The 10,881-nt window shown below is 46.8% G+C and overlaps 1 protein-coding gene across 1 annotated transcript; it reads left to right on the top strand.

Moving 5' to 3' along the window:
* Window positions 1–6,348: 6,348 nt before the first annotated feature.
* LOC125514560 lies at window positions 6,349–8,884 on the top strand. Its single transcript, XM_048679898.1, has 2 exons — window positions 6,349–8,068; window positions 8,351–8,884. The coding sequence occupies exon 1, from the start codon at window positions 6,530–6,532 to the stop codon at window positions 7,709–7,711; it is 1,182 nt and encodes a 393-aa protein (XP_048535855.1). The 5' UTR covers window positions 6,349–6,529; the 3' UTR covers window positions 7,712–8,068; window positions 8,351–8,884.
* The last annotated feature ends 1,997 nt before the right edge of the window (window positions 8,885–10,881 follow it).

Below are 10,881 nucleotides of genomic sequence, written 5' to 3' on the forward strand. Positions count from 1 at the left end.
GCCATCCGCGCTTAAAGCAAACCATACATTCCTTGGGTCCTTTGCAAACTCATCCCAGTACTTTCTCTCGATTTTTCTCCACTGCGACCCGTCAGCGGGTGCTCTCAACTTCCCATCTTTCTTTCGGTTCTCACTGTGCCATCGCATCAACTTGGCATGCTCTTCGTTTCTGAACAGACGTTTCAACCGTGGTATTATAGGAGCATACCACATCACCTTCGCAGGAACCCTCTTCCTGAGGGGCTCGCCGTCAACATCACCAGGGTCATCTCGTCTGATCTTATACCGCAACGCACCGCATACCGGGCATGCGTTCAGATCCTTGTATGCACCGCGGTAGAGGTTGCAGTCATTAGGGCATGCATGTCTCTTCTCCACCTCCAATCCTAGAGGGCATACGACCTTCTTTGCTGCGTATGTACTGTCGGGCAATTCGTTATCGTTTGGAAGCTTCTTCTTCAATATTTTCAGTAGCTTCTCAAATCCTTTGTCAGCCACAGCATTCTCTGCCTTCCACTGCAGCAATTTCAGTACGGTACCGAGCTTTGTGTTGCCATCTTCGCAATTGGGGTATAACTCTTTTTTGTGATCCTCTAACATGCGATCGAACTTCAGCTTCTCCTTTTGACTAATGCATTGCGTCCTTGCATCGACAATGACCCGGCGGAGATCATCATCATCGGGCACATCGTCTGGTTCCTCTTGATCTTCAGCAGCTTCACCCGTGGCAGCATCATTGGGCACATCGTCTGGTTCCTCTTGATCTTCACCAGCTCCCCCCGTTGCAGCATCACCGTATTCAGGGGGCACATAGTTGTCATCGTACTCTTCTTCTTCGCCGTCTTCCATCATAACCCCTATTTCTCCGTGCCTCGTCCAAACATTATAGTGTGGCATGAAACCCTTGTAAAGCAGGTGGGAGTGAAGGATTTTCCGGTTAGAGTAAGACCTCGTATTCCCACATTCAGTGCATGGACAACACATAAAACCATTCTGCTTGTTTGCCTCAGCCGCATCGAGAAACTCATGCACGCCCTTAATGTACCCGCGGGTGTGTCTGTCACCGTACATCCATTGCCGGTTCATCTGCGTGCATTATATATAATTAAGTGTCCAAATTAATAGAAGTTCATCATCACATTAAAACCAAAGTGCAAACATAGTTCTCATCTAACAACATATAGCTCTCCAGAGCATCTAATTAATTAAACCATACATTGAAACTATGTAAAACATTTCAATGCGAAAACAAATGCGATCATAATCGCAACCAAGGTAACAATTGATCCAACGGCATAATGATACCAAGCCTCGGTATGAATGGCATATTTTCTAATCTTTCTAATCTTCAAGCGCATTGCATCCATCTTGATCTTGTGATCATCGACGACATTCGCAACATGCAACTCCAATATCATCTTCTCCTCCTCAATTTTTTTATTTTTTCCTTCAACAAATTGTTTTCTTCTTCAACTAAATTTAACCTCTCGACAATAGGGTCGGTTGGCATTTCCGATTCACATACATCCTAGATAAATAAAAACTATGTCACGTTGGTCGGCATAATTTTCATAAACAATAAATGAACCAATAGTTATGAAGATAATATACATACCAAATCCGAATCATAGACAGGACGAGGGCCGACGGGGGCGGATACCAAAACCATCGCACTATATAAGATGCAATAATAAATGTAAGAAAATGATACAAGTATCTATCTAAACAGACAAGTAAGAATATTTTTCCTTTCAGAAAGAAGATAAGAACAAGAGGCTCACCACGGTGGTGTCGGTGATGAGATCAGCGCGGGTGATCGACGGCGGTGAAGACGGGGACGGGGCGTGACGGACCGCTAAATCTAGACAAATCTCGAGGAAAATGGAGCTTGGAGGTCGAGCTTCGAGAGGAGAAAGTTTAAGTAGTGTGGCTCGGGCATTCCATCGAACACCTCATGTGCATAGGAGGTGAGCTAGAGCACCACAAACCCCTCCCCTCGCCGGCCAGAGAAAAACAGAGCACTGGAGTGCTCTGCTCGCGGGCGAGGGTATATATAGGAACGTCATTGGTCCCGGTTTGTGACAAGAACCGGGACTAAAGGGGAGCCTTTGGTCCCGGTTCAGGCCACCAACCGGGACCAATGGTGGTGGGCCAGGAGCGAGGCCCATTGGTCCCGGTTCGTCCCACCAACCGGGACCAAAAGGTCCAGACGAACCGGGACCAATGGCCCACGTGGCCCGGCCGGCCCCCTGGGCTCACGAACCGGGACCAATGCCCACATTAGTCCCGGTTCTACACTGAACCAGGACTAATGGGCTGAGCCGGCCTGGACCATAGCCCTGTTTTCTACTAGTGATGCCACATAAGCAAATTTGTTTTGGGATGCGTTATGTTACTAGCTAAGTTACTCCCACTATGACTAGCCTGAGAGTACGTGCCAAGTGGATAGCCGAATCATTCTTCAATTAATTTGGGCCCCACGTGAATCCTTTGTACGGCTAGGATGTGGATAGACCAGTAGATACCCGAGACGATGCCACCCTGGATCTTAATCAGACGGCTCCTATTTAATTGAGTACTTCACCTACATGCTTTTTTTGGATTTTTCACCTGCATGCTTGGGTAGATTATTATCCGTTTGCACCTCTTCCTTCTTTCCTTTTCTTCGAGAGATCTGCTTGGACATCGGACTGTACAGACTTTTGCAAGGAATGGAACGTGACAAATCTCGAACAACGTAATACAATGTAGGATGGGCCAACATTCAAATACATAATAGTTGTGTAGGTTGGTTGTTTTACCCATAGGACTGAATTGAAATTTCGTTGTCCTTCTCGCAAAAAAATAAAAATCCTTGTCCCACATTCCACAAGAAATTTAGCTTTCACGCAAACCTCTTGAAACGATTCATATTTTTTTTTTGCTATGATGGATGAAAGAAACCTAAATCCAATATTATTCGAATGGGCAAGAATTGCAAAAAGAAAGGCCACAGAAAGAGTATTTTCATATCTCAGGTAGACTCTATAAAAATAACTTCACGAATACATGGCGACGGTTATAAGTCCCATTCAAGAAAACAATTTTTTGGACAATGATTCGAGCTTAATATCGTGCCCAACATGATGCAATGCCAGCGTCATAAGTGCCTCATGAACCATATAAAAAAATATGCTAGTGCTACAAACGACGGCCACAATCATACGCTTTGTACGTATACTGTAGTGTCTCTCTCTTTCCTCTCAGGTCAGGAAGCTTGTACTTGTACGTATGTATACACGTTTACGTACGCACAAGGGCACCACCAGATATATAGACATGTATACATGCTCTGAATTTGTGAACACGGCCCGGCCTGTGCGTGGCTGAGATCCATGGATGGTGTTGTGACCCTTTGTCGTGCGGCCTGGCTCTGCTCAAGGGTCAAAGACGGCACATCACATGGATGCATCATTTTAAGTGGCGCGAAAATACATTCATGCATGCATATGCATGGACCACGTTCCATCGATCCATTTGGCATCACCTGATCCCGATTCCATATTTTTCTGCTAATTAACACCTCTTGTGCTTGCGTGACTCTTGCGAGAAAAGGGCAATACAGACATTTTGCCAACACCCACTTCCAGTTCTTGCTCCAGCTCTAAATTACACGTCCAGACAGGAAGTGTTAAGGTTGTGTCGAATATTGTGTACAAGGTAGGTTGCAGTTGGATTTGTAGTTGTATTGTGTTTACATAGGATGTGGAGTCATGTCCTAGTAGGACACTTGTATCCTAGGCCTCTCTTATATAGCGGGGGTAGGCACACGATGTAACCTATGCCAACATAATAGCTCCCGCGTCCCCCGCGTCGCCCTCCTGGCGGCGACGGGGGAACCCAGATCCGGCGCCTTACACCCTTCCCACCTCCCTCCCCACCTCGCCGCCACCGGAGGAATGGCCGGCGAAGCCGGCGCCGGCTCCTGGGATGGTGGCGGCGGGGCGAGACCGCTCCCTTTCGGTGGTGAGGGTCCGGATCTAAGGCGGCGGCCTCGTTGGTGCGGACGGCGCTCCTCCGGCGGCGGGGAGTGCTCGTCGGTGAGGTAGGCCGTATCCCCTCGGCTGCGCGGGCAGCGAGGTCCCGGTGGGCGCAGGTCATGGCGCGGGGAGGCCCCGGGCTCCCCTCGTCAGATCGGAGGCGATCCTGGTCTGCTCGTGATGCATGACCTCCGGCCGGCCTGGATCTCCAGCGTACACGCGCCTGCTGATGTTGTGGCTGGTTCGGTGGTGGAGGCAGGGCGCTTGGCCGGGGGAAACCCTTGGCCGCCGGTGGCGGTCACGGCGTCGATGGCGTCCCGGACGCCATTCCCTCCTTGGTGGCGGCGCCGAGGCTAAACCTCCCCTGCCTCCCCCCTTCCCCTGCGCCCGGGTGAAAACCCTAGCCCCGGTGGCTAAGCGGCGGCGGCGCCACAGCGTCGTCACCTTCTTGAAGGCGCCGACTTGGGCATGGGGATGCTGGGTGTGCATGGCGAGCTTGTCTGGTTCCTGGTGGCGGCCCGCCTGACTACTGTGTCGCAGCTCCGGGCAGTGTCTCGGGGCTGCGATGCTTCTCTTCCGGCCGTGTCTCCGATGGGGACCTCGCCCTTCCTCACCTTGTACATGCCGTGGTGGAGCGGTACTTCATCTCACTCATTGATGGCGGCGAAGATCGGCGGCATGGCGCTGTGGAGGCTCGCCGCCCGATGCGCGGAGATGGACTCGCGCGGGAGGAGGTTGCTGTCTGGCGTCATGGTGACGTCGATAGCAGAGTGGCCAGTCAAGGTAGAATCCTCAATATGATCTGAAGACGGACCTGTGGAAGATAGCGATGACGACACACGAGTGCGTCTGACCGGATTGTGCCCCAGACCCGGTATGTGGCTCGGCTGGGGCTTCCGAATATGTTTCGGTTTCCGGCTTTTGATGTTAGGCTTAGGTGAGTGGTTTGGGTAGTGGCCCAGCTAGCACCCCTTCATCATTTTGGATAGAACTACCGACATGTGTTGCCAAGATGGTGGATTCAGACTCATTGTTGTAATACTTTGTAAGGTCCTGAGAATAATCAATAAAGTGGCCGTATGCATCTCCCAGATGCAGAGGCCGGGGGTCATCCTCCTTTTCTAAAAAAAGGAGGAGCCGGCGGCGTGTGCCGGCGCCCGGGTGGCCGGGTGCGGTATTGTGACGGTGTCACGGGGAGGAGCGCCCGTAGTCAAGCCCCGGGGATGTAGCCATATCAGTGAACCTCGTTAACAAATCTCGGTGTCGTGCTCGCGTGATTGCTTGGTCCTTGTATGATCAACGGTATGCCTCGGATTTATTCTAACAAGTGGTATCATGAGCTAGGTATGAGGCGATGACGTTCGAGTTGATCTAGAGGATGGAGAAGCAGTTGTGTGTTTGGATGCCTTGGCAGCGGCGAGTTGCAGAGGGTATCGAATCAACAGAAGGCGCGTGCGTGTACCAGTAGCAGACGAGACGTGCGGCGGTCGATCGGCGGATCGATCGGGCGAGCGTACATAGGCTGAATCGTGCAACAGAAGGTGGAGGCGGACACACGGGCGGATCGGTCGATCTGCAGTGCGTGGAACAGGAGGGCGGGCCCGAGTAGGGTCGGCTGGTGCGCGCAGCTGTGGCCCAAGTGGAGGCAAAGCCTGTTGCACATGCGGAGCTGGATGGTGCTGCCTGTGCATGTTTCAAGATTTGTTTTGGTGAAAAAAAGGACACCGTTCCGCTGTAGTCAAGGGAGTGAAGTCTGAAACAAACCCTGTCTTTGTACGACCCGTCGGAATCTAACCCCCAACTCCTAATCCCTGAAATCGACACCCCCACCTCTCAAATCCCAGTCGTCACAACCCTTAAGCCCATTCCCAAACAGGGATTGCTGAGTCAGCCTGGGGGTGTGGGTCCACTGGTCGCAGCGCGGGCCAAATCTGGTTGAGCCGGCCCAGCTCCGCCTCCCCATCGCTCTCTGTCCCCCCCCTTCGCCTCCCTTCCCTGCAGCCTGACGCGTCAACTTCTCCGCGGCGGCCATGGCGAAGGACGGATGATCGCGGCCATCTCCGACGAGCACTCCACCAGAGTAGAATCAGGTATGTGATGTTCTTCCTTCTATTGCGCTTGGCCTTTTTCCCCCTCTCTGTGGGCTAGGTTTAGGGTTCTACAGTGAGATCAAGTTAGGGTTTTGGGGTGTTTGAATCGGCCGACAATCACTGATGCATTAGTTGCTTTGCTTGTAATGTAGGGTTTTCTTGTTGAAATCATGGACCCGACAGAGATCTTGAATGTTAGATTTCACTTTGTGGTCAATTCATACGAATTGGTTCAAGTCTAGATTATGTTGGGGGAGAAACTGGAATGTCAGAGATTGAGCGGGACAAGCTCTCTTTGCAGGAGTTGAAAGGGTTTTTAGGAGATCATATGGCAGTGAAGGAGAGCATGAAGTACTATTTCCTGTTGCCTGGCAGAGATTTGGTAAATGGATTGCTTTTTTACATGATGATGGTGGCTGCATGAAGATGTCTGACTACATTACAGAGGGGGGAGTTGGTGAAATATATGTGGAGTACAATGGTGAAGAAGAAGAACAAGGAGAAATAGACAGTGGGTCAGATTTTGAGGATGAGCTTGATGAACTGATGAACATTGGCAATGAAGAAGAACCTGATGCAGTTATCACAGCTGAAAATTGTAGTGCTGAAGTCAATGATAATGTCAATGCCACTGAACAGACTGGTACTGCAGGAGAAATTATTGAGCATATATTTGTTCCTGATGTAGGTGGTGCGATTTCTCAGGTGATAAACAGTCCATTGAAGCAAAATGTGAGAGTTGATTATCCTACTCAGAGTTCTCAAGTTCTTAATGTAAGTCAACCATGTCAAGCAGCCGAAGACATATCTGGTTCAGTTGCTAAAGTGGCAGAAAATGGTTCAGATTCAGAGGACTCAGAGGACTATGAGTATGTGCCACATACTGATGATAGTGGTGAAGAATCAGAGGTTGTTGAGATGAGAAAACATGCAAGAAAATTTAGGAAAAAGATGGGAGATTCCAAGATGTGGGCTGATGCAGATGCAACAGGGGCCGTGCCCATTGATTTGGTAGCAAATGTGGAGGAAGTTGTGGAGGACATGGAGTTTGAGTCATCAGATGAAGACTACTCCTATGATGAGGATGAGGATGGCAACATGGTTAGGAGGAAGAGCCAGTTTGTGAGGTTTAACCTAGACTCTGACATTCCTCATTTTAGTCTTGGAATGATTTTTAAAAGTAAGAAACAATTGACTAGAGCTATGAAGAGATATGGGCTTGCTACCAAAAGAAGCATTTCATTTTTAAAGTCAGAGGAGGCCAGAGTTAGAGCAAAATGTGATTGGCCTGGGTGTCCCTGGATGTTGTATGCAGCTAAGACCAGCAGGTGTTCTAGGTTTCAAATCATCACATTTGAAGATGAACACCAATGTGCACAAAACAGAGACAACAAACTGGTTACTGCTAAGGTCATTGCCAAAAGGTATGAGCACTTCATCCTGGCAAATCCTTTGTGGAAGATTGATAGTATGAAAGCCATAGTGATGAAAGACATGTTTGCTGATGTGTCCATTTCAAAGTGCAAGGCAGCAAAAAAACTTGTACTTGACCAGCTGATGAGTGGAATGAAAAGTGAGTACAACAAGGTGTTTGATTATTAGTTGGAACTTCTTAGGAGCAACCCTGGGAGTACTGTGGTTGTTTGCTTGGATCCAAAAGAGAAGGAAGAAAATATTTTTCAACAATTCTATGTATGTTTCAATGCTATGAAGCAAGGGTTTAAAGCTGGGTGTAGGAAAGTGATTGGGCTAGATGGTTGTTTTTTCAAGGGAGCCTGCCAAGGTGAGCTACTGGCTGCAATAGCCAGGGATGCAAACAACCAAATGTATCCAGTAGCTTGGGCTGTTGTGGAGAAGGAGACAAATGAGAGTTGGGCCTGGTTCATTGGTCTTTTAATCAAAGACTTGGACATTAACGATCAAGGAGCTGGATGGGTCTTTATTTCTGATAAGCAAAAGGTTAAATTTATTTACTGCCTTATTCAATTATTGAAAAGGTTTAGTCGTGTCGACGGAGCGTCAACACGACTACTTGACTACTTTCCGCTTCGTCGACGTGTACCTAGCCACATGACTACTTGACGCTCCGTCGACACGACTAAACCTTTTTTGATATGTACTGTGTCACTCACTGTAGTAGTCCTAGTCCTTGTGTCACTGTACTGGTCCTAGTCTTGTCTCATTGTACTAGTCCTAGCCCTACTACTTTATTTTACTAATAAATACTTATGTCTACTACAGGGCTTAATTAACAGTATGAGAGACTATCTGCCTAAGGCAGAGCATAGGATGTGTGCTAGGCACATCTATGCTAACTGGAGAAAGAAGCATAAAGATCATCAATTGCAGAAAAGGTTTTGGGCAATTGCTAAGTCTGCAAACAGAGAAGACTTCAACTACAACAAGGCCAAGCTTGCTCAACTAACTCCAGAAGGTCCAAAAGATATCATGAAGACAGACCCAAAGCATTGGGCTAGGGCTTTCTTTCCAATAGGAGAAAATTGTGAGTCAGTTGACAACAACCTTTGTGAATCATTTAACAATGCCATCATAGAAGCTAGGTTCTACCCCATTATTTCACAGCAAGAAAAGATTAGGAAAAAATGATGGTTAGAGTTCAAGAGCAGAAAACCAAGAGTGAGAAGTGGAATGGCATAATTTGCCCAAACATCTTCAAGAAGATTAAGGCCAATATCAAGAGAACTCAGTTCTTGGAGGTGCTCTGGAATGGAAAGGATGGTTTTCAGGTGAAGCATTTAAATAGCAGAGGCAGGAGGTACACCGTTAACCTTGAGAAATGGACTTGCTCATGTGGTTACTTTCAGCTTGCATGCCTTCCTTGTTGTCATGCAATTTGTGCTATCTATATGAGTGGAAGAAAAGTAGAGGATTTCATTGACAAGTGCTACTACATTGATACTTTCAAAAAAAATTATGAGCATTGCCTGCAACCAGTTGAAGGAGAAGAAAGATGGCCTGTGTCTCAAAACCCTAGGCCAGTAGCACCTGGCTACATTGCCATGCCAGGAGCCAGGAAAAAGAACAATGATAGGAAGAGAGAAGAGGGGGAAGCACCCAAGGGGAAGAAACTGAGCAAGCATGACATACAGATCACATGTGGAAGTTGTGGTGGTCAGGGGCACAACAAAACTTCCTGTAAACAGAATGGAGATAACACCAAAAAACAAAGTCATATCTTGGGAAGAGAGGGAGAAAAGTGAGGGAAACAGAGGTAATTTTATTTTCATGCTGTGTTGGTCTTTTACAAAAAAAGTGCAATTGTTGTTTAACTGATCTGTTTTCCTTGCAGCAAGCACAGACAGATGCATCTACAAGCAAGGCTGCAGCAACTAGAGCTTCAGGCCCAACAAGATCTCAAGCTGCAGCAAGGTCTCAATCTGCAGCAAGATCTCAAGCTGCACCCTCTCAAGATGCAGCAAGCTTTCAAGCTACAACATCCAGGTTTAGACCTCCTAGAAGTTCATCAACAACTAACAATGATGTCCCTAGAGGTAGCACAACTGCAGTTAGAGGGAGAGGCAATGGCAGAGGAAGTGTGGGAGGAACTGGGAGAGGGAGAGGCTCAAAAACTGGGTTTACGGCCTTCTTTACAGCTAGTGGGAATTACTAAAGCTTATGGTGGATGGAGTTGTCTACATGAGAGCACTCTCTGCATGACCTACTACTCATGGAGTTGCCTTTTGGATGCTACTGTCAGTGTGTACTAGTTACTATTAATAGCTGAATTTTAGAACTCTTCTTACTATAAAAAAGTGCAAATGTTCTTGCTGTTACATAAAGCATAATAGAAGAATTATTGAGCTCTACTTGCTGTTAAATGAAGTATAATAGGAGAATTTTTGAGCTCTACTTGCTGTTAAATGAAGCACAATAGCATAATAGAATTTTAGAACTCTTCTTGCTATAAAAAAAGTGCAAATGTTCTTGCTGTTACATAAAGCATAACAGAAGAATTTTTGAGCTCTACTTGCTGTTAAATGAAGCATAATAGCGGAATTTTTTAGCTCTACTTGCTGTTAAATGAAGCACAATAGCAGAATTTTTTTAGCTCCAGTTGTTGTCAACTGAAGCACAATAACAGAATTTTTTAGCTCAACTTGCTGTTAAATAAAGCACAGTAGCATAATTTTTTAGCTCCGCTTGCTATCAAATGAAGCACAATAGCAGCTTTTTGAGCTCTAGTTGCTGACAAATAAAGAGGGAGAGCAATTATACATCAGCATCATGAGTTGATTTAGTAAAGAAACATCAGCTCAATCTTACTTAGAATCAAAGTTCACTACTAATAGAGTACCACCTAAGTTTATTTTAAATTTTAATGTATCAAACTTCTCCTTTGACAAGTTATCTTTTTTGCCAACTCTAATGTAAGAGATACTGTATATCAAAGGAACAGAACAATATTTTGCTATTACTCCTGTGAATATTGTGTGATGTTTGCAAAACGTTTTGATCTCTTCAGGTGATTTTCAGGTTTCACTAAAACTAGGACTCTGAATATCTTGTGATTTTTTTACTAAAAAGCACTTTCACCAATTTGTGATTTCCCTAGTGTGTGCGATTGAAAAGCAGAGTGCATAGCTCGCATACTTCAAAGTTCAGTAGATAGCTACTAGTACAGAGGTAGATCAAGCAATGAATCATCACTCACCTTTGTCTGTTTAGTTTGCATCGTGTTCGCAACTTCTAGTGCGACTGCACGACCTCCAGCGGAATCTCGGCCACCGGCTGCACGTGCTGCAGCTCCACCA

Source organism: Triticum urartu, chromosome 6 (genome assembly GCF_003073215.2).
Source record: "Triticum urartu cultivar G1812 chromosome 6, Tu2.1, whole genome shotgun sequence".
NCBI lineage: Eukaryota > Viridiplantae > Streptophyta > Magnoliopsida > Poales > Poaceae > Triticum > Triticum urartu.

Excerpts from the sequence above, each read along its gene's own strand:
- LOC125514560 (XM_048679898.1), top strand. The coding sequence starts at position 6,530 with ATGAAGATGTCTGACTACATTACAGAGGGGGGAGTTGGTGAAATATAT.